This window comes from Pseudophryne corroboree, chromosome 2, assembly GCF_028390025.1.
Source record: "Pseudophryne corroboree isolate aPseCor3 chromosome 2, aPseCor3.hap2, whole genome shotgun sequence".
Classification (NCBI taxonomy): domain Eukaryota; kingdom Metazoa; phylum Chordata; class Amphibia; order Anura; family Myobatrachidae; genus Pseudophryne; species Pseudophryne corroboree.
The window spans coordinates 922879262-922907101 of record NC_086445.1 but is presented as its reverse complement, the minus strand read 5'-3'; the positions used below and the strand labels follow the sequence as shown (position 1 = coordinate 922907101).

Below are 27840 nucleotides of genomic sequence, written 5' to 3'. Positions count from 1 at the left end.
ATTCTGTGGCAGGCCTGCCACAGCCAAATTATGTAAATGCCCATTCCACAAGGAAGGTGGGCTCATCTTGGGCGGCTGCCCGAGGGGTCTCGGCTTTACAACTTTGCCGAGCAGCTACTTGGTCAGGGGCAAACACGTTTGCTAAATTCTACAAATGTGATACCCTGGCTAAGGAGGACCTGGAGTTCTCTCATTCGGTGCTGCAGAGTCATCCGCACTCTCCCGCCCGTTTGGGAGCTTTGGTATAATCCCCATGGTCCTTTCAGGAACCCCAGCATCCACTAGGACGATAGAGAAAATAAGAATTTACTTACCGATAATTCTATTTCTCGGAGTCCGTAGTGGATGCTGGGCGCCCATCCCAAGTGCGGATTATCTGCAATACTTGTACATAGTTACAAAAATCGGGTTATTATTGTTGTGAGCCATCTTTTCAGAGGCTCCGCTGTTATCATACTGTTAACTGGGTTTAGATCACAAGTTGTACGGTGTGATTGGTGTGGCTGGTATGAGTCTTACCCGGGATTCAAAATTCCTCCCTTATTGTGTACGCTCGTCCGGGCACAGTACCTAACTGGCTTGGAGGAGGGTCATAGGGGGAGGAGCCAGTGCACACCACCTGATCGGAAAGCTTTACTTTTGTGCCCTGTCTCCTGCGGAGCCGCTATTCCCCATGGTCCTTTCAGGAACCCCAGCATCCACTACGGACTCCGAGAAATAGAATTATCGGTAAGTAAATTCTTATTGATTCTGCTTAGCCAAACTATAAGAATTCACCACTTTGAAAAAAAAGATTATTATAATTATAAAGACAACACAAAACACATGTGATCTTTTGTTACTGACATAGGGGGTCATTCCGAGTTGATCGCTCGCTAGCTGTTTTTAGCAGCCGTGCGAATGCATAGTCGCCGCCCACAGGGGAGTGCATTTTAGCCTTGCAAGTGTGCGATCGCATGTGCAGCCGAGCTGTGCAAAATCATTTTGTGCAGTTTCTGAGTAGCTCTGAACTTACTCAGCCCTTGCGATCACTTCAACCTGTCCTGTCCCGGAATTGACGTCAGACACCCATCCTGCAAACGCAAGGACACGCCTGCGTTTTTCCAAACACTCCCAGAAAACGGTCACTTGACACCCACAAACACCTTCTTCCTGTCAATCTCCTTGCGATCGGCTGTGCGAATGGATTCTTCGTTAAATCCATCGCCCAGCAACGATCCGCTTTGTAGCCGTACGACGCACCTGCGCATTGCGGTGCATACGCATGCGCAGTTCTGACCTGATCTGAGTGCAGCGAAAAAACCTAGTGTGCGATCAGGTCAGAATGACCCCCATAGTCTGAGATTACACTGCTTTAGAGCTGGCTTGAAATTTAAATGCTGTTTCCCATGGATTTTTTATGCAAATTGTCTTTATTGACCAATAAGAAGTAATACAGCAGTTTTATGGAAATTATCACCAGTGCCTTTTCACCTTTTTTTTTTAGTGAAAAGGCATTGGTGAAAAATGCCTCAAAATCAACGAAAACAGCCCGCGTTTTTGCCAGTGCAGGTGAAAAAACACGTGGATTCGCCAAACCACATGTTTTTCGCTTCTACTGAATTTTTTGCCTAGGCGAAAAAATGGCCCTGCTATTGAATAGGGCGAATCCCCATTCGCCCACAAAATAGCAAAAAGTCAATTTTTTTTTTGCCTAGGTGAAAGCTCCACCCTCCAGCGATGTCCCCCGAGCTGTGTCTCACTACCCAGTCGGCTCCTCTGCACATGTGTGGAATCTCGCTACTCACACGAGACTCCCAGCGCAGTCCGGAGCTGGCATCCGCCATAGCCAGGGACAACTCTGGGCATCGCCACCATGCAGCTGTCGAAATCGATGCTGACCGTTCATACATTGCCCGTGCATATCGGCCTGCTATCTTTTAGATAGCAGCGCCGATATGGACAGGGACGCATAGCTCCCCTGTCACTGAGCTGGCACCGCTGCCATCATACATGGGGGGAAGTGGTATAGCGCACATAATGTGCGCTGATACTGCTTCCTCCCCATATCGACTCATGGCGTATGATAAATGGTGCTCCAGCCAACTGTTGCGTTTGAAAAATGACAGTTGGGAGATAATTGGCTGGAGCACCATTTATCATATGCAACATGTTTTATCATTCACAAGTTTCATCACTAGTTGATAAATGGGCCCCTATGTGTGATCACAGAACACCCCTGCACTGCAGAAATCATTATGAAGTCCAGGGGTGGGGGAATATATCTCCCATCCTGGCTTCAATAAACTCAGTGTTATTGGAAAGAGGACAGTCCCCTCTTTCAAACGATGTGCAACTAAGTAGATAGCCAGACAACATCAACCGGCACTCCCAAAATATTAGTAGACCTGGCAGATGGGGAAGGCACTTAACATGTTCGTTTTCCCTCATCCCAGCAGTTACACACCGAAAGGTACCTTACCCTACCTTATGATAGTTATTTTTTGGTGCTGACAAGAAGCCTATGGATGGGAATTACTAAGGCCAAGATGACACAAATACCGGTATAAATAAACAGAGTGTTCCCCTTATATGATGTGGCAAATCTGTGAAATGCAACAATGGAGGATAAGCATTTTAACCATGCTAGTAGGGACGTTACTATCCTTGGTGACACCCAATGCTCGTGGAAGACTCCATGCAAACGCCTGTAAAAAGGGGGCTTGATTTCACAGGAAGAGCGTGGCTTTGCAGGAATGGGAGTGGTCTCAAAGCTTGCCCCCATTTTTGTCACTTTGGGGGTCCCAAAGACTGTCTGCAGTGCCGGCTCCTACACTGTGACAGGAGTAGAGTGCTGCATGTAATGTTACAGTGCAACACCCGGCTCCTGTCTCTGAAGAGGAGCAGGCATTTTGGTGTCACCCCATGGCGGGTCGCACCTGCACCCCCGTAGTGACGCCGCTGCGTACTAGTGCCTGGAAGGAGATTTATTTAATAGTTTTAATTATGTTGAGAATCCAGAAATCTGGAACAGTAAGCGCATCATCACCCAGAATATTTTTAGATGTTTTAATCATCACCATCCAAAATAACTGAAGCTTCAAACACCCCCACCAAATATACTAAGGATCCCCTATAGATAGGGTTAAAAACCTCCACTTCTTTAGTGGTCTTCAGCGATCACATGACCACCTTGTCCCAGAAGCCACTAAACTATGTTTTTGATCCTGCTGGATGGAGAAAAAAAAAACATTCAAACTGTGCACTGTACCTTCCAAGGATATTGTTCCAATTAATGCCCCCAATGTAATGTTTCTAGGTGTAGACTCAAAGGTCTCAACTCCTCCTGTAGAATCAGAAATGTAAAGATATCCCTCCCTCCCCCTTTCCCCACTCTTCACCAGATGGCAGAGCCGAAGAGGCTGCTGCTAAAACCAATTCCTCAAGGCTTGAGGTGCCAAACCTGGCCCAAAACAGACAGTATAAGGCTTGGGAAGCCAGAGGCATTGTAGAATAAGAAAAACCCCAAAAACATAAAAAGTGAGAACATTGGCAATAGTGCAGTGGCATGTTGGGGACAGCGAGGTCGGGTCGGTAACCAGGAATAAGAAAGGCTTGTGGAAAAGCCGAGTCTCCGAAGTACCTACAGTGGGAAACAACCTGGAATGGATACACCACCACAATCTGCTGAAGAATAGGCCTGAGGCAGGAATGCAGACTAGATGCAGGTTACACAGCAATGCCAGTCTAAAATTGCTACTGAAAGCAAATACGGGGTTTTATAGTGGCTAAGGAAGAGGAATTCTCATTGCAGGCAGAAATGTGCAAGATTAGCAAACTCTGCAGATCCACATCCACTCTAAATGGCTGCTGAGCCATGCACCTGTTTTGCACTTTTTATTATGCATTAGATTTTTATATATGTTTCTGTATCTGTGCAATCAAAAACATGCACAATTGAGCATTTTAACCTTTATGGCATTAGTAATAAAAGTCTATGAAGCAATTAACTCAATGTAACAAACCACGCAGACACAATTAATTTATCTATATCTATCTATATTTCTAATACTCTTTTATTATGAATATGAATATCAAAATGATCATTGCCCCTCCGTGCCTTTTAGGGTATCCACTGATTGCCTCAGCCCCGATATTCAAGGCTCAATTCATGTAGGAGATCGAATACTGGAGATCAATGGCACCCCTATCCGCAGTGTTCCCCTTGATGAGGTGCGTTATTATGCTTGTCCTTACGTAGATAGCTTTGTTACTTTACGTTTCATGTGACCCTCCCGTCTTCTTTGTAGATTGATCTCTTAATACAGGAGACCAGCCGAATTCTGCAGCTGACTATCGAACATGACCCTCATGAAAACTCCACTATACCCACGCCATGCACAGAGACTGCGATTAGACGCCAGAGGCCTGTGACGTAAGGCACTCTTAGTTATTTATTTATGTCATTATTTTATTATGAAATTATATTGCAGCCATTACACGGAGCTGTGCATAGAGATATAACTTTCTCTACATAATATATCTGTTTATTAAGAAGAAATATTGTGGAACTTTTCACTTAATTATACAATATAATAACAAAGAATTAAGACTCAAAAAGGGTTGAGATTGCCTAAAGGATAAAAAAAAGGGGGCAGACTAGATGGGCCAAGTGGTTCTTATCTGCCGTCAAATTCTATGTTTCTGTGTTACTGTGTAGGTTTCATTGCCTTAGAGTGGACCTGTCACTAGAGCGACAGCATTTTTTTTAAACTTAATTTTAAAGAACACTGTAAAAACTGATGGTGAGATGCAGGAGGGAGGTAGTTATGCTGGAGCATAGTAATACACTGATCAGCAATATGAGACTGATGTGCAGGAGAAGAGGCGGAGCCAGGGTGTGGCCTAATTTAATCCTTTACCAAATGGCGTGGTCTCTTCTTGGGACGCTCTCCTGGACAATTTGTGAAGCTTAGCTAAAAATACAGGCATGTCACAATTCTCCTTTGTGTTTATTTTTTAATCTTGTTTTATCTTGAGTGCCTAGATTTAGTATATTCTAGTTTATATTATGTAAAAATTATGTTTTACCACTCAAGTGCTATTGTTAAATTATTGTACAATCACAGAAGTATTTCTTCAAGTCATTTTAAAAATCCATTATTATAATGTAACTGTTAGGGAAAGATGTATTTTCTTTTAGTTAAAGTACAGTATGCCTTTAAATGAATTGTCTACCTTCACATGAGTTTATGTTACTGTGTCCAGTTCTGGAGACCATATCTCCAGAAAGATATAAATACATTAGAGAGTGTACAAAGAAGGGCAACTATAATGGTGCATGGCCTATATCACAAAACGTACCCGGAAAGGCTAAAAGATCTTAACATGTATAGTTTGGAGGAGAGAAGGGAAAGGGGGGATATGATAGAAACTTTCAAATATATCAAGGGTCTTAACAAAGTTCAGGAGGGAAACATTCTTCAAAGGAAGGGAAGTATTAGAACTGGAGGACATACAATGAGACTGGAGGGCGTGGGGGAGTTCAGGGGAAATTTAAGGAAAAATTACTTCACAGAAAGGGTAGTGGATAAGTGGAATAGCCTCCCATCAGAGGTGGTAGAGGCTAAGACTGTAGAGCAATTTAAACATGCTTGGGATAGGCATATGAATATAATAACAAAGAATTAAGATTCAAAAAGGGTTGAGATTGCCTAAAGGATAAAAAAAAAGGGGCAGACTAGATGGGCCAAGTGGTTCTTATCTATCGTCAAATTCTATGTTTCTATGTTACTGTGTAGGTTTCATTGCCTTAGAGTGGACCTGTCACTAGAGCGACAGCATTTTTTTTAAACTTAATTTTAAAGAACACTGTAAAAACTGATGGTGAGATGCAGGAGGGAGGTAGTTATGCTGGAGCATAGTAATACACTGATCAGCAATATGAGACTGATGTGCAGGAGAAGAGGCGGAGCCAGGGTGTGGCCTAATTTAATCCTTTACCAAATGGCATGGTCTCTTCTTGGGACGCTCTCCTGGACAATTTGTGAAGCTTAGTAGGAATAAGGGAACATTTACAAAAAAAAAAAAAACTCTTATTATAAAAGGGCATAGCTAAAAGGGGATGTAGTTACAAGACTAGTTCGGTTCCCAGCAGTCAGCATACCGACGCCGGGATCCCAACCTCCAGAATGCCGACAGGGGGCCAAGGGCTATACCAACTCGTGGGTGTCCACGACACCCATGGAGTGGGAATAGAATCTGTGGTGAGTGCAGCGCTCGCCCCCCTGTCTGCATTCTGGCAGTCGGTGTGCTGACTGCCGGGATCCCAAACGCCGGTCTCGCATACCCAATGCCTAAAAGACACAAGAACAAGAAATATAAAGCCATGAATGTAGTACAAGTTGTAGGAGGTCTATTAATTCAAACTGATATACTGATTATTAGCTAATAACTGATTATTAGCAAGAACCAGCATGGGTTTGTGAGGGACAGATCATGTCAAACTAACTTAGTTAACTTCTACGAGGAAGTGAGCGACAATCTTGACCAGGGAAAAGCAGTGGATGTGGTATACTTAGATTTTGCAAAAGCCTTCGATACAGTGCCTCACAGGAGACTGATCATCAAATTAATGGAGCTTGGCCTAGGAAAAACTGTTTGTACTTGGATAAGTAACTGGCTGGACAACAGGGTACAGCGAGTAGTGGTCAACAGAAAGTCTTCAAGCTGGACACCGGTAGTCAACGGAATACCACAAGGGTCCGTACTCGGGCCACTACTGTTCAACATATTTATCAATGACCTAGAAATAGGCCTGGAAAGCACAGTTTCAATCTTTGCAGATGATACTAAACTGTGTAGGGTAATTAATTCAGAAATAGATGTGGAGTCTCTGCAGAATGACTTATCTAAACTTGAAATCTGGGCGTCTAAATGGAGAATGAGGTTCAATATAGAAAAATGCAAGGTTATGCATTTCGGAACTAAAAACAAACTTGCATACTACATATTAATTGGGGAAAGTCTAGGGGTAACAGTTTTGGAAAAAGATTTGGGGGTACTCATTGATAATAAGCTTAATAACCGTATACAATGTCAAAGCGCAGTAAAGAAGGCAAGTAAGGTGCCCGCAAGTAAGCTGCTAGCGTGCATAAAACGGGAAATTGAGACAAGGGATGAGGATGTAATCCTGCCGCTGTACAAATTATTGGTACATCCGCACCTGGAATATTGTGTTCAGTTTTGGGCACCACTGTATAAAAAAAGATATCGGAATTCGAAAGGATTCAAAGGCGAGCTACTAAATTGATTAAGGGGCTAGAGGGACTGGATTACGAGAAAAGGCTTACTAGGTTGAACATGTATACACTGGAAAAGAAGCATCTAAGAGGGGATATTATTAATGTCTTCAAATATGTAAAGGGACACTACAAAGAGTTATCAGATGAATTATTTATTAAAAGAACTCTGTTTAGGACACGTGGGCACTCGTTGAGGCTGGAGGGAAAAAAAATCCGTACACAACGGAGGAAAGGGTTCTTTACTGTTAGGGCAATCAGGATTTGGAATTCCTTGCCAGAGAAAGTGGTAATTACGGACTCTGAAAATGCATTTAAAAAAGGATTGGATGAATTTCTGATTGAAAAGGATATCCAAGGTTACAACATTTAAAATATTGACGTTAATCCGGGTGTAACATGACTTATAGTTGTTAACTAGTCATAAAAACATTTTTCAGCAGGTACAGTAAAATCAACTCAACTTAATACAGAATACAGGTTGAACACGATGGGCGTTTTGCCCTTTTTCAACCTCAATTACTATGTTACTATTAAATCCAAATTGTAAATGGTTTATGAATAGATTCCATCAATTGTTGTACTGTTACGCCAATTTTGTAAGTGCGCCTGACTGTGAGCTGGTGTTGATCAAGACACCCCATATACCAGTAATGTTCCGGTGTAACGGGACCTCCCTTATACTGTATTGTAAGAGAATTTATAAGTACAGAGATGCCACGGCTTCATGTTATTACATCATACCCACTTTCCCCATATTTAAGCTTGATATTAACTTTCATTTATTGTAAAATAATAAAACATGCCAAAATTAAAATTGTACTAATATTACTGTATTCTCTGTCACATGAGTAATATCAGCTGTATGTAACCCTGAATCTGTGCTAAGAGAAAGATACAATCTGGGTTATATAATTTACAGCTGGTATGTAATGGCTTTCTCCGTCTCCCGTGTCCAGGCGCAGCTGCAGCATAGACCGATCGCCTGGATCCAGCTGTGTGGGATCCCCCTCATGCTCTAGAAGAGATATGTGCCGCTCTGAATCTGTCCGCGGTGTTACTGGGTCACATCGCATATTCAGGCCCTCAGACCTCATCCCTGGGGAGGTGCTGGGAAGGGGCTGCTTCGGGCAGGCAATCAAGGTGAATTTCCTAAACTCTATCATGATCATGTGTTTTCAATACCAAAATGTTACATCACCGTGATAAACTCTCTCAGACTGAAATGTACGCTGGATATCATGATATACTGGCTTTTACAACTGGGATAAATCGGTAAGGGGTACCCTATGTCAGTGGTGTAATTTATTGCACCATATAATGTAAGCTTTCACGAGCAGGGTCCTCTTCCTTCATGTGCTTTTACGTCTCTTACTTAACCTATCTTCTTTTCAATACTCCCTTTGATGACACCAAATCCCTCGGTTTTCTGCCGCCCTGATACTTATTTCAGTGCTGCTTACTGACGCAGATATGCTTATATACCCTGTACTTGTCCTATAGTGTATTGAACTGTAAGTCACTGTCTTCATGTTTTACTTATTTGTTTACTCTGTAATTGAGCGCTGCGGATCCCATGTGGCACCATATAAATAAAAAGGAGAAAGAAATGCTCTGCGCACCAAAAATCGCCATATAAATAAAGAAAAAATAATAATTTCTCTTACGTCCTAGAGGATGCTGGGGTCCACATTAGTACCATGGGGTATAGATGGGTCCACCAGGAGCCATTGGCACTTTAAGAGTTTGAGAGTGTGGGCTGGCTCCTCCCTCTATGCCCCTCCTACCAGACTCAGTTTAGAAAATGTGCCTGGAGGAGCCGGTCACAGCTAGGGGAGCTCTACAGAGCTTCTTTAGTAAAGTTTTTTTTAGAGTTTATTATTTTACAGGGAGGCTCCCTGCTTTGTGGGACTAAGGGGGGGAGTAGTGTCCGCCCTGCGGGGTCTAAGCCACTATCTCCGCTGACAGGACACTGAGCTCCTCAGGGGATAGATCGTTCCCAGCCACAGGGGATCGCTCACCCCAGCAGCATGCCGCCACCCCCTTACAGAGCTGAAGATCAGTGGCGAGTGAGTCACCGACCCTCCTAGCAAGCGGGGGGCCGGTGTGAAGATGGCGGTAACAGGGTAGGAGCACAGTACTAACTGCGCTCCGGAGGCTCAGCGGTACTTAGTGCGGCGCTGTGAGGGGTGCCCTGAGCCAGCGCCTGAACCCTGCACTGGTCAGCAAGCCTGTCGGAGTCCGTGGATCTCAGCCAGCATTTTACCTCAGGCCAGTATAATCCTTGTGAAGAGCAGGAAGACAGCGCCATTTTGGGGGCGGAGCCTCTCAGAGCGGACCCAGCAGCTTTCAGCGCCATATTCCTGCCTGCACAGCGCTGTCCAGGTAGAGCAAGTCCCTCCACAGCAGCTCCAGCTATCTCTCACGGGACATGGGGCTTTAGAAGGGGGGGGCTGCATTAAGAATGTGTAACCTATTAAGGTGCACAGTCAGCGCTAGTAGGGGTCTCCCTTTACATTAAAAGCGCTGTGTATGTGTTGTCTCCAATCTCTGGATATGTCCTCTCAGGATGTGTCCTCTCAGGATGTTACCATTCCATGTAACCAGGATTGCACTGGTTTAGCACAGATACCAGCAAGGGAGCCTGAGTGGTTATCCTCTATCAAATCTATGATTTTTCAGATTTCAAATAGGGTTGCACAAAATGAATCTGCAACTCAGGCTTTACATAATTCTATGGCAGTCTGTCCCAGTTCTGGTACCTCAGGGCTCCCCGCTGTATATTCACATAAACGTGCTCTTGCGCAGATCATGCAGGATGATACGGATACCGATTCTGACACTGCAGACAGTGACGGGGATGTGTTGCGGGGAGCAGCATCTCTTGCTAAAGGGGTGCAGTTGATGATAGAGGCCATTAGAGATGTGTTGAATATTGCTGATACAACACCCAAGCAGGTTGAGGGGGCTTACTTCACTGAAAATAAGAAAGCCTCGCTAACCTTCCCTGCGTCAAAGGAATTAAATGCTATTTCTCTAACGTCCTAGTGGATGCTGGGAACTCCGTAAGGACCATGGGGAATAGCGGGCTCCGAAGGAGGCTGGGCACTCTAGAAAGATCTTAGACTACCTGGTGTGCACTGGCTCCTCCCACTATGACCCTCCTCCAAGCCTCAGTTAGATTTCGTGCCCGGCCGAGGTTGGATGCACACTAGGGGCTCTCCTGAGCTCTTAGAAAGTTATAGTCTTAGACTTTGTTATTTTCAGTGAGACCTGCTGGCAACAGGCTCACTGCAGCGAGGGACTAAGGGGAGAAGAAGCGAACTCGCCTGCTTGCAGCCGGATTGGGCTTCTTAGGCTACTGGACACCATTAGCTCCAGAGGGATCGACCGCAGGCCCAGCCTTGATGTTCGGTCCCGGAGCCGCGCCGCCGTCCCCCTTACAGAGCCAGAAGCAAGAAGATGGTCCGGAAAATCGGCGGCATGAAGACTCTGTCTTCACCAAGGTAGCGCACAGCACTGCAGCTGTGCGCCATTGCTCCTCTCACACACTTCACACTCCGGTCACTGAGGGTGCAGGGCGCTGGGGGGGGGCGCCCTGAGGCAGCAATAAAAACACCTTGGCTGGCTAAAATACCTCAATATATGGCCCCAGGGGCTATATATGAGGTAAATACCCCTGCCAGAATTCCATAAAAAACGGGAGAATAGGCCGCGAAAAAGGGGCGGAGCCTATCTCCTCAGCACACTGGCGCCATTTTTCCCTCACAGCTCGGCTGGAGGGAAGCTCCCTGGCTCTTCCCTGCACAGTAAGAGGGAAAAGAGAGGGGGGGCATTAAAATTGGCACTGTATACAGTATATTATATAAAAGCTATTAGGGACATAACTCAGTTAGTCCCTGTATATATATAGCGCTCTGGTGTGTGCTGGCATACTCTTACTCTGTCCCCCCAAAGGGCTTTTGTGGGTCCTGTCCTCGTTTAGAGCATTCCCTGTGTGTCTGCGGTGTGTCGGTACGGCTGTGTCGACATGTTGAATGAGGAGGCTTATATGGTGACAGAACAGAGGCCGATATATGTGATGTCGCCCCCTGTGGGGCCGACACCAGAGTGGATGGATAGGTGAAAGGTATTAACCGACAGTGTCAACTCCTTACATAAAAGGGTGGATGACGTAACAGCTGTGGGACAGCCGGCTTCGCAGCCCGCGCCTGCCCAGGCGTCTCAAAGGCCTTCAGGGGCTCAAAAACGCCCGCTCTCTCAGATGGCAGACACAGATGTCGACGCGGAGTCTGACTCCAGTGTCGACAAGGTGGAGACATATACACAATCCACTAGGAACATCCGTGACGTGATCCCGGCAATAAAAAATGTGTTATACATTTCTGACTTTAACCCAAGCACCTCTAAAAATGGGTTTTAGGTTTGGGGAGAAAAAACAGGCAGTGTTTTGTTCCCCCATCAGATGAATAAATGAAGTGTGTGAAAGCGTGGGTTCCCCCGTTAAGAAACTGGTCATTTATAAAAAGTTACTGATGGCGTACCCTTTCCCGCCAGGTGGATAAGTTACGCTGGGAGATATCCCCTAGGGTGGATAAGGCGCTCACACGTTTGTCAAAAAAGGTGGCACTGCCGTCTTAGGATACGGCCACTTTAATAGGTACCTGTTGATAAAAAACAGGAGGCTATCCTGAAGTCTGTATTTACACACTCAGGTACTAGACTGAGACCTGCAGATAGTGCTGCTGCAGCGTGGTCGGTGACCCTGTCAAACAGGGATACTAGTTGGCAAACATAAAAACATATTAAAGACGTCGTCTTATATATGGGGGATGCACAGAGGGATATTTTGCCGGCTGGCATCCAAAATAAATGTAATGTCCATTCTGTCAGGAGGGTATTAGAGACCTGTCACTGGACAGGTGATGCTGACTTAAAAAGCGCATAGAGAGCCTTATAAGGGTGAGGAATTATTTGGGGATGGTCTCTGGGACCTCGTATCCACAGCAACTGCTGGGAAGAAATAATTTTACCTCAGGTTTCCTCACAGACAAAGGTACAGTCCATTCGGCTTCAGAAAAGCAAGCGGGTCAAATGGCGCTTCCTTTCTGTACAGAGACAAGGGTAGAGGGAAAAAAGCTGCACCAGTCAGCCTGTTCCCAGAATCAAGATTCTTCCCCCGCCTCCTGTGAGGCCACACCATGACGCGGGTGCTCCACAGGTGTAGCCAGGTACGGTGGGGGGCCGTCTCAAAAATTTCAGCAATTAGTGGGCTCGCTCACAGGTGGATCCCTGTTTCTTTCAAGTAGTATTTCAGGGGTACAAGCTGGAATTCGAGATGTCTCCCCCCAGCCGTTTCCTAAAATATGCCTTGCTGACAACTCCCTCAGGCAGGGAGGCTGTGCTAGAGGCAATTAATAAGCGGTATTCCCAGCAGGTAATACTCAAGGTGCCCCTACTTCAACAAGGACGGGGTTACTATTCCACACGGGTTGGGGTACCGAAACCGCATGGTTCGGTGTGACCCATTTTATATTTAAAATCCTTGAACACAAAAATTCAAGTTCAAGATGGAATCGCTCAGGGCGGTTATTCCAAGCCTGGACGAGGGGGATTACATGGTATCCTGGGACATCAAGGATGCTTACCTGCATGTCCCCATTTACCATCCTCGCCAGGAGTACCTCAGATTTGTGGTACAGGATTATTATTACCAAGTCCAGACACTGCCGTTGGACTGTACATGGCACCGAGGGTGTTTTATCAAGGTAATGGCCGAAATGTTGATACTCCTTCAAAAAAAGGGAGTTGTAATTATCCCGTACTTGGACAATCTCGTTATAAGGGCGAAGTCCAAGGAGCAGTTGGTAGTCGGGGTAGCACTATTTTGGAAAGTGCTACAACAGCATGGTTGGATTCTAAACAGTCCAAAGTCACAGCTGTTCCTATGACACGTCTACTGTTCCTGGGGATGGTTCTGGACATAAATCAGAAATAGTGTTTCTCCCGGAGGAGAAAGCCAAGGAGTTGTCATCTCTAGTCAGAGACCTCCTGAAGCCAAAATAGGTAGCGGTGCATCATTGCACGCGAGTCCTGGGAAAAATGGTAGCTTCCTACGAAGCAATCCCATTAGGCAGGTTCCATACAAGAACTTTTCAGAGGGACCTGTTGGACAAGTGGTCCGGATCGCATCTTCCGATGCATAGGCTGATAACCCTGTCTCCAAGGACCAGGGTATCTCTACTGTGGTGGCTGCAGAGTGCCCATCTTCAAGAGGGCCGCAGGTTCGGCATACAGGACTAGGTCCTAGTGACCATGGATTCCAGCCTTTGAGGCTGGGAGGCAGTCACACAGGGAAGAAATTTCCAGGGACTTTGGTCAAGTCAGGTTATTTCCCTACACATAAATATTCTGGACCTGAGGGCCATTTACAATGCCCTGAGGCCGGCAAGGCCTCTGCTTCAAAACCAGCCGGTACTGATCCAATCAGACAACATCACGGCAGTTGCCCATGTAAACCAACAGGGCGGCACAAGAAGCAGGATGGCGATGGCAGAAGCCACAAGGATTCTCCGATAGGCGGAAAATCATGTGTTAGCACTGTCAGCAGTGTTCATTCCCGGAGTGGACAACTGGGAAGCAGATCTTCTCAACAGACACAACCTCCACCCGGGAGAATGGGGACTTCCTCCAGAAGTCTTCCAATAGGATTGTACACCATTGGGAAAGGCCACAGGTGGACATGATGGCGTCCCGCCTCAACAAAAAGCTATAAAAGATATTGCACCGGGTCAAGGGACCCTCAGGCGATAGCTATGGACGCTCTGGTAACACCGTGGGTGTACCAGTCGGTTTATGTGTTCTCCCCTCTGCCTCTCATACCAAAGGTACTGAGAATAATAAGAAGGCGAGGAGTAAGAACGATACTCGTGGATGGCCAAGAAGAGCTTGGTACCCAGAACTTCAAGAATTTATATCAGAGGACCCATGGCCTCTGCCACTCAGACAGGACCTGCGGCAGCAGGGGCCCTGTCTGTTCCAAGACTTACCGCAGCTGCGTTTGTCGGCATGGCGGTTGAACGCCGGATCCTGAAGGAAAAGGGCATTCCGGAGGAAGTCATTCCTACGCTTACTAAAGCCAGGAAAGAGGTTACAGCAACTCATTATCACCGCATATGGCGAAAATATGTTGCATGGTGTGAGGCCGAAAGGGCCCCAACAGAGGAATTTCAACTAGGTCGATTTCTGCATTTCCTGCAAGCAGGAGTGACTATGGGCCTTAAATTGGGTTCCATTAAGGTACAGATCTCGGCTCTGTCGATTTTCTTTCAAAAAGAACTAGCTTCAGTACCTGAAGTTCAGACATTTATAAAAGGAGTGCTGCAGAGTCAGCCCCCGTTTGTGCCTCCTGTGGCACCTTGGGATCTCAACGTGGTGTTGAGTTTCTTAAAATCACATTGGTTTGAACCACTAAAAACCGTGGATCTGAAATATCTCACGTGGAAGGTGGTTATGTTATTGGCCTTGGCTTCTGCCAGGCGAGTATCAAAGTTGGCGGCTTTGTCTTGTAAAAGCCCTTATTTGATTTTCCATATGGATAGGGCAGAATTGAGGACTCGTCCCCAGTTTCTCCCAAAGGTGGTGTCAGCGTTTCACCTGAACCAGCCTATTGTGGTGCCTAGGCTACTAAGGACTTGGAGGACTCCAAGTTGCTAGACGTTGTCAGGGCACTGAAAATATATGTTTCCAGAACGGCTAGAGTCAGAAAATCTGACTCGCTGTTTATCCTATATGCACCTAACAAGCTGGGTGCTCCTGCTTCTAAGCAGACTATTGCTCGTTGGATTTGTAGTACAATTCAGCTTGCACATACTGTGGCAGGCCTGCCACAGCCAAAATCTGTCAATGCCCATTCCACAAGAAAGGTGGGCTCATCTTGGGCGGCTGCCCGAGAGGTCTCGGCTTTACAACTTTGCCGAGCAGCTACTTGGTCAGGGGCAAACACGTTTGCAAAAATTCTACAAATTTGATACCCTGGCTGAGGAGGACCTGGAGTTCTCTCATTCAGTGCTGCAGAGTCATCCGCACTCTCCCGCCCGTTTGGGAGCTTTGGTATAATCCCCATGGTCCTTACGGAGTTCCCAGCATCCACTAGGACGTTAGAGAAAATAAGAATTTACTCACCGGTAATTCTATTTCTCGTAGTCCGTAGTGGATGCTGGGCGCCCATCCCAAGTGCGGTTTATCTGCAATACTTGTACATAGTTATGGTTAACTAAATCGGGTTATTGTTGAGCCATCTGTTGAGAGGCTCTATTGTTTCATACTGTTAACTGTGTTTCATATCACGAGTTGTACGGTGTGATTGGTGTGGCTGGTATGAGTCTTACCCGGGATTCAAAATCCTTCCTTATTGTGTACGCTCGTCCGGGCACAGTACCTAACTGAGGCTTGGAGGAGGGTCATAGTGGGAGGAGCCAGTGCACACCAGGTAGTCTAAGATCTTTCTAGAGTGCCCAGCCTCCTTCGGAGCCCGCTATTCCCCATGGTCCTTACGGAGTTCCCAGCATCCACTACGGACTACGAGAAATAGAATTACCGGTGAGTAAATTCTTATTTTTTGAAAATGCTTGGGAAAACCCTGATAAAAAATTCCAGATACCTAAAAGGGTTCTGGTGGCATTACCTTTCCCGGTAGAGGATAGGAAAAAATTGGAAAACACGCCTATTGTTGACGCATCAGTATCCAGAATCTCAAAAAAGGTGGTTTTACCTGTTCCAGGATCTACCGCCTTGAAAGAGCCGGCTGATCGTAAAATTGATAATACGCTCAAATCCATGTACACGGCTTCTGGGGCAATACTAACTACATCCCCCTATTGCCAGTGCTTGGATTGCCAAAGCTATAGTAAAGTGGTCAGGCACGTTACTTGAAGACTTGGATACTATGGAGAAATGTGATGTTGAATTGTTTTTACGTCACATTCAGGATTCGGCAGGATTTCTTGTAGAATCCATGAAAGACCTGGGTTCCATGGCTGCGGGAATTTCTTCCATATCTGTATCAGCTCTTCGAGGACTGTGGTTGCGCCAGTGGTCTGCCGACGCGGAATCCAGGAGAAGTGTGGAGACCCTACCCTACACAGGTCAGGCTCTCTTTGGGGAAGCGTTAGATGCGTGGATCTCCACGGCTACGGCTGGTAAGTCACCTTTTCTTCCCTCAGCTACACCTGCTCCGTAGAAACCCTTTTCTTCAGCTACATCACAGCCCTTTCGGTCTACCAAGCCCAGAAAGGTCAAGCCGTCCAACACCTTCTTTCGAGGAGGTCGGCCCAAGTCCAAGAAACCTGCGGCTGCAGGTTCCCAGGAACATAAACCTGCTTCAGGTACAGCAAAGTCCTTCGCATGACGGTGGACTGCATGCACCGGAGGTGGGACCGGTGGGAGCGAGACTCAGGCATTTCAGTCACGTCTGGGTGTCATCCGGTCTGGATTCCTGGGTGCAAGATATTGTGTCTCAGGGGTACAGGCTGGAATTTCAAAATCTCCCTCCTCACCGATTTTTCAAATCAGGCTTGCCAGCTCTGCTGGCAGACAGGACTGTCATGCAAGAAGCCGTCCAGAAGTTGGTGGAGGCACAGGTCATTGTGCCAGTACCACCTCATATGCAAAACAAAGGTTACTATTTGAACCTTTTCGTGGTACCGAAACCGGATGGTTCGGTCTGGCCCATTCTGAATTTAAAATCACTAAACCCCTTTCTGAGGGAGTTCAAGTTCAAAATGGAGTCTCTAAGGGCAGTGATATCAGGTCTGGAGGAGGGGGAATTCCTGGTATCTCTAGATATCAAGGATGCGTACCTCCACATTCCTATTTGGCTGCTGCATCAAGCTTATTTTCAATTCGCACTGTTGGACTGTCATTTTCAGTTCCAGGCCCTACCATTTGGCCTCTCCATAGCACCGAGGGTATTCACCAAGGTGATGGCGGAAATTATGATTCTCCTCTGCAGACAGGGGGTGAACATAATTCTGTATCTGGACGATCTGTTGATAAAGGCATCGTCCAAGAAGAAGCTGTAACGGTCCATAGCTCTCACGACCCAGCTTCTCAGGGAACATGGTTGGATTCTGAATCTTCCAAAATCTAATTGGGAACCAACCAGGAGGTTGTCCTTTCTGGGAATGATCCTCGACACGGAAGTGCAGAGGGTGTTTCTTCCAGGGGAAAAAGCATTAGTACTTCAAACGCTGGTCCGGAATGTCCTGAAGCCAACCCGGGTGTCGGTTCATGAGTGCATTCGCCTTCTGGGAAGGATGGTGGCCTCTTACGAGGCCCTGCAGTATGGGAGGTTTCACACTCTGTCCTTCCAACTAGATCTCCTGGAGAAGTGGTCAGGATCCCATCTACACATGCACCAGAGAATACGTCTGTCACCAAAAACCAGGATTTCACTCCTCTGGTGGCTGCAATTACCTCACCTTCTGGAGAGCCACAGGTTCAGGATTCAGGACTGGATCCTTCTAGCCACGGATGCAAGTCTCCGGGGCTGGGGCGCAGTCACTCAAGGGGAAACCTTCCAAGGAAGGTGGTCAAGTCTGAAAGCCGGCCTGCTGATAAACATTCTGGAACTAAGCGCCGTCTACAACAGTCTTCTCCAAGTGGCCCATCTTCTGAGAAATCGGGCCGTTCAAGTGCAGTCAGACAATGTGACAACAGTGGCTTACATAAACCGACATGGCGGAACGAAGAGCAGAGCTGCAATGTCAGAAGTAACAAGAATCATCCTCTGGGCAGAAAAACATGCGTTGGCGCTGTGGGCAATCTTCATTCCGGGAGTAGACAACTGGGAAGCGGACTTCCTCAGCAGACACGATCTCCATCCAGGGAAGTGGGGTCTCCATCCGGAGGTGTTCAAGGAGGTAACAGATCTTTGGGGCGTACCCCAGATCAACATGATGGCCTCTTGTCTCAACAAGACGCTTCAGCGGTATTGTTCCAGGTCGAGGGACCCGCAAGCCGTGGCGGTGGACGCCCTAGTGACTCCATGGGTGTTCCAGTTAGTGTACGCGTTTCCTCCACTTCCACTCATCCCAAGAGTTCTAAAGCTCATAAGGAGAACAAGGGTTCAAGCGATCCTCATTGCTCCAGACTGGCCAAGAAGGGCTTGGTACGCGGATCTTCTGGATCTACTGCAAGAAGAGCCGAGGCCTCTTCCTCTTCGAGAGGACCTGCTGCAGCAGGGGCCGTTCGCCTATCAAGACTTACCGCGGCTACGTTTGACAGCATGGAGGTTGAACACCTGTTACTAGCTCGGAAGGGCATTCCGAACAAGGTTATTCCTACCCTGATACAGGCTAGGAAAGGAGTAACTTCTAAACATTACCATCGAATTTGGAAAAAATATGTATCTTGGTGTGAGTCCAAAAAATTTCCTGCGGTGGAGTTTCAACTGGGACGGTTTCTCCTCTTCCGACAATCCGGTGTGGATATGGGCCTGAGGTTGAGATCTGTGAAGGTCCAGATTTCGGCCCTATCCATTTTCTTCCAGAAACAATTGGCTGCCCTCCCTGAGGTCCAGACCTTTTTGAAGGGAGTTCTGCACATCCAACCTCCCTTTGGACCGCCTACGGCGCCTTGGGACCTTAACGTGGTGTTGCAGTTCCTCCAATCGGACTGGTTCGAGCCTCTACAGGAGGTTGAGGTCAAATTTCTTACATGGAATTCTGCCACGTTGTTGGCCTTAGCTTCTGCTAGACATGTGTCGGAGTTGGGGGCATTGTCCTGTAAAAGCCCATACTTGATCTTCCACGAAGATAGAGCTGTGCTCCGGACACGTCAGCAGTTTCTTCCGAAGATTGTGTCCGCATTTCATATCAACCAGCCTATTGTGGTGCCAGTGGCTACTGACTCCTCAATTTCATCAAAGTCCTTGGATGGTGTAAGGGCTCTGAAAATCTATGTGAAGAGGACTGCTCGTCACAGAAAATGTGACTCTCTGTTTGTCCTGTATGATCCCAAGAAAATTGTGTGTCCTGCTTCTAAGCAGACGATCTCTCGCTGGATCAGGTTCACTATCCAGCATGCGTATTCTACAGCAAGATTGCCGTGTCCTACGACTGTCAAAGCCAGGGGTGTATCTTCCTATTGGCCAGGATGGCACTCGCCAGGGGCGCCAGCCAAGGGGGGGCGCCATCCAGAGGTTCCACCCGCTGACAATATGTAGATTCACTTTTAGAGGCAGCAGCTATACCCTCACCCCCGTGTAGTTCCTCACCAGCAGGGATGCCCAGTAATGTTCACAGTATGCAGCAGCGGCTGCTGGTGGGTGTAGTTTATGTAGAGTTTCTTGCCTGTATTGTGGTGCGGTGCTGGACCCCGGCGCCAATTACAGTGGCTGCTGCTGCTGCATTCTTTGATCATTAATGGGCATCCCTGCTGTTGAGGAACTACACGGGGGTGGAGGGATAGCTGTCGCCTCTAAAAGTGAATCTACCTAATAGTGCTGCCTTTAATAGTAAAATCAACATGGGGCATATGTGTGTCTGGCACTGTGGGGGCATATGTGTATCTGACACTGTGGGGGCATATGTGTATCTGGCATTGTGGAGGCATTTGAGTGTCCGGCACTGTAGGGGCATATGAGTGTCCGGCAGTGTAGGGGCATACGAGTGTCTGGCTCGGTGGGGGCATATATGTATCTGGCACTGTGGGAGCATACAGATGTAGCCACCTTTATCTTGAGTGGCTGAGGCGTTTGTCCCGATCGAGCATATGCAGCGTAGGGAGGCGCGCCTAGTCACAGAGAGGCGTACCTAATCGCACGGAGGCAGACATGGCGTTTGGCGTTACCTTTATGTGTAATACCTGCGATCAGCAACCAGATGTCGCTTTTTACAATCACCACTGCGCATGCGTGTGGTCTCCCGTAAAATACAATACTGAAATACATAATAAGGACTACTTTACTAAGGCGTCTCATTACGCTGCATACAGTAAATACTCATTACGCTGCATTATTTAATACAGTACTGTATATACGACACCGACGCAAATAGTACAGCATACAGTATATGATCCATCTACAATACTTTATGAATACTGTATGTGAGCGTCCAAGTCCCGCAGACAAAACATACAGTACTGTAAAACCAGTAGTGTACACTGTCGCAAATGGATGTGTGTTACAAGTTCACTATTGCCTCTCAAGATTAGGAATTTTGTACAGTATGTTATCGTCCTAATCCCGTAGCCATTACAGCATAATCAAAACCAACGGATTTATACATTTGTCTGCGGCGAAGTGGTGAAGTGTTTCGCTTCCTATACTCAGAGTCCAGGGTTCGATTCCTTAAGTACGAATGCATGTTAGTTTTTTTCAGACACTTTATTATTTTTTTTATTCACATAAACCAGGGCAAAGCTGCATGAGCGGTTCTATGCGATCGAGTCCGGTGTACCATAATGTGCAGGTTCTATGCAGGTTAAGGTTCTATGCTCCGTACAGTACACATACAATTCTGTAGCTGGGCAGACTGAATAGAAATGGCTACCACCTACTGTATGACTCCTTGCCCCACAGAGGCCCTAGGCTACGGAGCAAGTAATAGTCCAGATTGTACAGACTATGGGGCAATGCTGAAGGAGCGTCACAATCCCCTAGCTAAAATACACAGTATGCACATTATGGTACACCGGACTCGATCACATACTGTAGCACACTGGCAAAATGGCCGCCGCCCCTGAACCCTTGTGCAGGTTATGGGGCAATGCTGAAGGAGCGTCACAATCCCCTAACCAAAATACACAGGGGAGATGGGGATAAGCTACTGTAGGATTGCATACAGTATTACGGTACACCGGACTCAATCGCATAGCACACTGTCAAAACGACCACTACCCATGAACCCCCACCTCCTGAACCCCCACCTCGTGGCAGGCAGCAGTCGGGTATGGAATGAGAAATGGCATAAGCTGTGCAGGCTACGGGGCGATGCTGAAGGAGCGTCACAATCCCCTAGCCAAAATACACAGAGATAAGCGAGGTCTATGCACATTACAGTACGTTACACCGGGCTCGGTCGCATAGCAAACTGACAAAACACAAGTTTTACAGTACATACAGTAAAGCAGGCCAAAGCTGCAGGAGAGTTTCTACTGTAAAGGTTCTATGCACCGTACGGTAATGTACACATACAATTCTATAGCAGGGCAGACTCAATTGAAATGGCTACCGCCTGTGACTCCTAGCTCCTAGGAGGCACTCAGCTATGGAGCAAATAACAGCACAGATTTTGCAGGCTACGGGGCAATGCTGAAGGAGCGTCACAATCCCCTAGCTACAATACACAGGGGCGATAGAGATAATCGAGTGGCTGGAGGGGGGGTCCCCTTGATTTAAGGGGCCCCCACTCCTCCAGGGTACCCCGGCCAGGTGTGACTAGTTGGGTATTTAATTCCATGGCCGCAGGGACCGGTATAAAAGTGTCCCCCGGCTGTGCATTATCTGTCCAGCTAGTGGAGCCCAGTGCTGATTCAAAAAATATGGGGAACCCCTACGCTTTTTTGTCCCCATTATTTTTTGCACCAGGACCAGGCGCAGAGCCCGGTGCTGGTTCTAAAAAGATGGGGGATCCCGTGTCCATTTTTTCCGTATTCCTGACGGAATTCGACCGCAATTGCATATACAGTACTGTACCCCTTAATGTCACTGCTTACAGTATACAGTATTTAGACATGAGCTTGTGTACAGTATCTGTCATGAGGTGCTTTTTTCACTGACACTATAACTTTTTTCTATTGTAATATACTGTCGTTTTATGATCGCGAGTAAATATTTCTACCATCCACATAGTGGTAAGAGATATATGATAAGATCAGCGGTCACGTGTACAACGAGTTTTGTGGTCTACATGATAAAGTGTCCCTGTGGTTCTTGCTATATCGCTAAAACTATACGTACTTTCAGAGAGCGGATGACCTTACATAGGTCGTCAATTAGGGCGGCACTGATTGGTAAACCATCTGAACAACCGGTGGCAAGACACTTTGCTGAGAATAATCATTCACTATCCAGCCTCAAGTATATTATTATTGATCATGTGCCGGAGAGCCCGAGGGGTGGTGATCGGCATAAGAGGCTGTTACAGATTGAGACAAAATGGATTCAGGTGTTGGATACTGTTAAACCCAGGGGCCTTAATGATCACCTCACTTACAATATGTATTGGTAGTAACTGTGATTTTTACGCTTTAATCCAGATATGATATTTTGATTCAGATTCTATCTGGTAATGTTATGAGTATAGCCTTATATGTACATAGCTTTAGTGACGTTATGAAATGCCCTTTTAATTGCACTTGAAGGTTGTTTATGATTGCTCTTTATGCACTGTGCACTTTATTCTGTGATGGTAATTATGAGTTTAGATAATATTGTGTTTTTCTAATTGCTATAGATATGTGGTGGTATTGTTAATCTATGTTGCCAAACGGGTTGCCATGGATACTGTACGCTACTTTTAGCGTTTGTTACCAGCTCTACTAGGTTGCTATGGTAATGGCCACGGAAGCCGGTAAGCTCCGTGTGAGAGAAGTGATACGTCTGCTGATTGGTTCTACAGTGAAGTGTACTTTGGCATGCACCGCTATTGGTGTGAGTCATATTTGTTGGCCCGGAGTCTGTTACAGGTTGCTAAGGCAACCGGACGCGATGTGTTCTCGTATGTGGACTTCCGGGGGGAGTGTGTTCACACTGACTACACTGATTACACTGATTAGACAGCTGGGAACTTGGTGTGGCGCGCGCTCGTTTGGCAACATGGAGGGGTATATAAGGTATGTGTTTGTCATTTGTTATGTGTTATGTGTATCCTGATGACGGGTTGAAATAAACTCGAAACGTTGACAAGAGGACTCTGTTTATTAGTTCTGTGTGAGACCAGTGAGTGCCGCCCTTTGGTATACCTATATATATATATATATATATATATATATATATATATATATATATATGGGCACTACTGTGTGGCATAATGTGTTTAAGGGGTACTACTGTGTAGCATAACGTGAATAATGAACATTACTGTGCTGTGTAATGTGAGTAAGGCACACTACTGTGGTGTAATTTAAATTGGGGTACTATTGAGTGGCCACGACACTTTTTTGGCACACATGCCTTCCCTATTTCAAATATGGGGGGAGGGGCACCAGTCCTTTACTTTGCCAGGGGCGCTCGGACCCCTAAATACTGCCCTGGTCAAGGCCCACTCTACTCATTAGGTGGGGTCTTCCTAGGCGGCTGCCCGGAGTGTCTCGGCGTTACAACTTTGCCGAGCTGCAACTTGGTCTTGGTCGAACACGTTTGCAAAGTTCTACAAGTTCGATACTTTGGCCTCTGATGATCTGAAGTTCAGTCAATCAGTTCTGCAGAAGCCTCCGCGCTCTCCCTCCTGTTCTGGGAGCTTTGGTACATCCCCATGGTACTAATGTGGACCCCAGCATCCTCTAGGACGTAAGAGAAAATAGGATTTTGGTTACCTACCGGTAAATCCTTTTCTCGTAGTCCGTAGAGGATGCTGGGCGCCGCCCAGCGCTTCGTTTTCCTGCGATTGTAATTTGGTCAGTACAACTTCGTTTTAGTTGAGTACTGCATTATTACTTGGTAAGTAATGTTTCAGCGGTTGCTGAGTTTTCCAGCTAAGTTAGCTTGATGTGCCTTGTATGTGTGAGCTGGTATGAATCTCGCCACTATCTGTGTTAAATCCTTCTCTCGAAGATGTCCGTCCCCTCGGGCACAGTTTCTAGACTGAGTCTGGTAGGAGGGGCATAGAGGGAGGAGCCAGCGCACACTCTCAAACTCTTAAAATGCCAGTGGCTCCTGGTGGACCCGTCTATACCACATGGTATTAATGTGGACTCCAGCATCCTCTACGGACTACGAGAAAAGGATTTACCGATAGGTAACCAAAATCCTATTATAACTGTCAGAGAGTGCTACTCTAGCAGATATTTGCAGAATAACTTATTTGGCAGCATTCATTTGTAGCTGATACTACATCACATAATGTCACGTAAAGTATGGCTGATACTTTTCCCTGAGCACCCCTGTGAGGATGTGTAAATGCCCAATGTTCTTGTTATCAACGTTCATACTCATATCGCTTCAAAATTGTTTTTTATTGAGTTTTGTTTTTTTTTAAACGGAGAACAATTTTATACGTTTTTAAATGTCTGCTTTGATGACAAAGTCCTCATTTCCTTTCTCTACAGGTTACGCATCGTCAGACAGGTGAAGTGATGGTGATGAAGGAGTTAATACGATTTGATGAGGAAACTCAGATAACCTTTTTAAAAGAGGTGCTTACACAATATTATTTTCTTTCCGTGGCTATCAAGCAACCATGACAGCTATGACACCTGTTCCCCAAACTAATCTCGATGCAGTTTAAATACATTACAGTACATTTTCTATTTGCACCCTTTACTGTGAGCCTAATTCAGAGATGTACGCAAACACGATGGGTTGCGTACATCTCCAATGGTGACTCGTCTGTGCAGGACAGGCCCTGCATCACTGCACACAGTGCCCTCTGAGCCTCAGTCTGATTGACAAACTAGCAGTTTGGGGGAGGGGTTTTGCCGGCTTCATTTCCAGAAAACGAGGGCATTGGCCCCTGTTTTGTGGGATTGCTTGCAGGTGATTCAGTGCGCTTTCAGATCTGTGGTACCGACAGAAGGCGTCTTTTTTCCCTCAGACGTCTCCTGCTGCATTTTCTCATCTCTGCCGCGTCCATCTCCGAATCTGGCCGAATTATGTACTCTAGGTATCCCTTCTCACTACCATTAATGATTCAAATGACAAAAGGTTCAAATAGCAAAGATTAATGTGTCCGTTATGTACGTTTATAATGCCACTACCGTAACCATCCCTTGTTTGTGAGAATGGAATACTCTGTGCAGATTGCATACCCATCACTCTGGCTTTGGGTCATTCCTTGTCTTAGAATGTGAAAGCAGTGAATGGATATACTTACTGTATGTCTAGTCATATCCAGTAGTTCTCTTACTTTACTTCTTAAAAACATTATCTAGATACAGTATAAAACATTAGTGCATTTTTAGCTGACAGACTAAGTTAAGACTTACTGTAAATATGTCTGGACCATTTTATCACGGTCCTCAGTTACTACAAATGACACATTGTGAAGGAATGATCCCGCTCCTATGACATACTCAAAACAATGAAGACGTTGCATGAGGGATGGTCAGTTACAAGGTAATCGCTCAGATTCCCTATCAAAGCACTGCACTTTACATGTACCATTCGGACAAACCAACCCCAGACAGACAGTGATGCACCAGCTAAGCATGCTGGGAAGACAGGTTGGCTTTAGAAACCCAACTCTGCCCTCCACGGACTTTTAATCCTGTCCTCTTTTTCCCTCTCCCTTCCTTCCCACTATAGATTATGATATGGGGCAATGCTATTGGACAGTACCTCCATATTGGGGTTAACTACATATTGGGGTTAGAAGCATATTGGGGTTAAGGTTGTAAATGGAAGACGTTGACTACATAGGGGAGGTGCAGACTGTATATTGGAAGCACTAACTTAATATGAAAGGTATTAACTGTATATGGCAGAGGTTCATAAACGTGGCCCTCAAGGCACCACAAGGGTCCAGGTTTTAAGTATAGCCATGCTTGGATGCAGGTGACTTAATTAGCACCTCTGTCAATTTGATCTTTATTTACAAAGAAATAAGGATCAAATAAGTTTTGAGATAAAAATATGGTTAAAAAAGGGTAGACTAGATGGGCCAAGTGGTTCTTATCTGCCGTCAAATTCTATGTTTCTATCTGTGCTGAGCCATGGATATACCTAATACCTGGTCTGTTGGGGTGCCTTGAGGACCGCGTTTGAGATCCTCTGGTATATGGGCAATGTGGGCTGCATATGGGAGGCATTTGGCTCCAGCCACCCACACTTTCAACTGCATATGGGAGGCACATGAAGGATATCAGCACAGCATATGGGGATAATATATGGTTTGTGATACAGTATAGAGACTTGTAATGTGCTGTACATAGATTATGTGGAGGTTTGCATGATATAAGGTATGATTGATACATTGTACTTGGAGATTATAGTAATCATGGCATTATTATATCCTTTATTTATATGGCGCCACAAGGGTTCCGCAGCATCCAGTTACAGAGTACATATGCACATAATCAAAACAGAAAAATAGTGACTTACAGTTGAAGACATTATCGGACAAGTACAGGGTAACAAAGCATAACTACGTCAGTAGTCGACACTGAGATAAGTATCAAGGTGGCCGAAAACTGCAGGATTTGGGCAGTTGAGGATTATTAAAGTAAGAAAGGATAAGCACATGAGGGAAGAGAGCCCTTCTCGTGAGAGCTTACATTCTAAAGGGGAGGGGCAGACAGACAGGGGTGACACAGATGGGGTAGACCGAGCGTGGGACAGAGGGTTAGGATGAGATTTGGCTGGGTTTGGTAAAGAAGTGGGTCTTAAGAGCCCGTTTGAAGTTCTGTAGAGAGGTGGAGAGTCTGAGGGGGAGAGGTAGAGAATTCCAAAGTAAGGGAGCAGAATGTGAAAAATCTTGGAAATAGGACTGGGAGGCAGTAATCAGAAGACAGGAGAGTCGGCGTGCATTAGCAGAGCGAAGAGGATGCGTGGGAGAATAAAGATAAGGTCAGAGATGTAAGTGGGAGAAGAGTGGGTGAGTGCTTTGTAAGTGAGTGTGAGAAGTTTGAATTGGATTCTGAAAGGGAAGGGAAGCCAGTGAAGGGCTTGTAGGAGAGGGGAGGTGGATGTAGTACGTTTGGTGAGGAAGATGAGCCAGGCAGCACATTGATTATAGATTGGAGTGGAGAGAGACATTTATCAGGGATGCCAGATAGGAGAAGATTACAGTAGTCCAGTACGGAGATGACCAGTGAGTGGATAATGATCTTGGTGGCATCCTGGGTGAGAAAGGGTCTGATCCTGGAAATGTTTTTGAGATGAAAATGACAGGTTTGTGAGAGGTGCTGAATGTGTGGTTTGAATGAGAGGGAGGAGTCAAGGATTACGCCAAGACAGCATACTTGGGAGCTAGAGGAGATAATCAAGAAGAATAAGCAAAGAGTAGTGGCCCTTAGATTTGGCTGCATGGAGGTCATTGCAGACTTTTGCGAGGACAGTTTCAGTGGAGTGGAGAGAGCGGAAACCAGACTGGAATGGGTCAAGCAGTGAGTGGGTGGAAAGAAAGGCAGTGAGGTGGTTATAGACAATACGCTCAAGGAGTTTGGAGGCCAAAGGAAGGAGAGAGATGGGTCGATAGTTGGAGAGGGTGTTTGGATCAAAGGTAGGTTTTTTAAGCATAGAGGAGACAAGAGCATTCTTGAAGGCAGGGGGGACAGTGCCTGATGAGAGGGAGAGATTCAGAAGGTGGGCAAGATGGAAACAGGCAGAAGGAGAGAGGTAGCGGAGGAGGTGGGAGGGGATAGGGTCAAGTGGGGAGGTGGGGGGGAACAGATGACGGCT

General features: G+C 46.2%; 1 protein-coding gene across 2 annotated transcripts in view; it reads left to right on the top strand.

Annotated features, from left to right (window-relative positions):
- LIMK1 (LIM domain kinase 1) overlaps positions 1-27840 on the top strand; it is a 255805-nt gene that overhangs the window by 199310 nt on the left and 28655 nt on the right. For both annotated transcript variants that reach the window (XM_063956172.1, XM_063956173.1), the window contains 4 exons: positions 4107-4212; positions 4290-4414; positions 8240-8423; positions 24552-24638. In XM_063956172.1, the coding sequence (XP_063812242.1) occupies positions 4107-4212; positions 4290-4414; positions 8240-8423; positions 24552-24638 (502 nt within the window). The remainder of the gene's footprint in view (positions 1-4106; positions 4213-4289; positions 4415-8239; positions 8424-24551; positions 24639-27840) is intronic.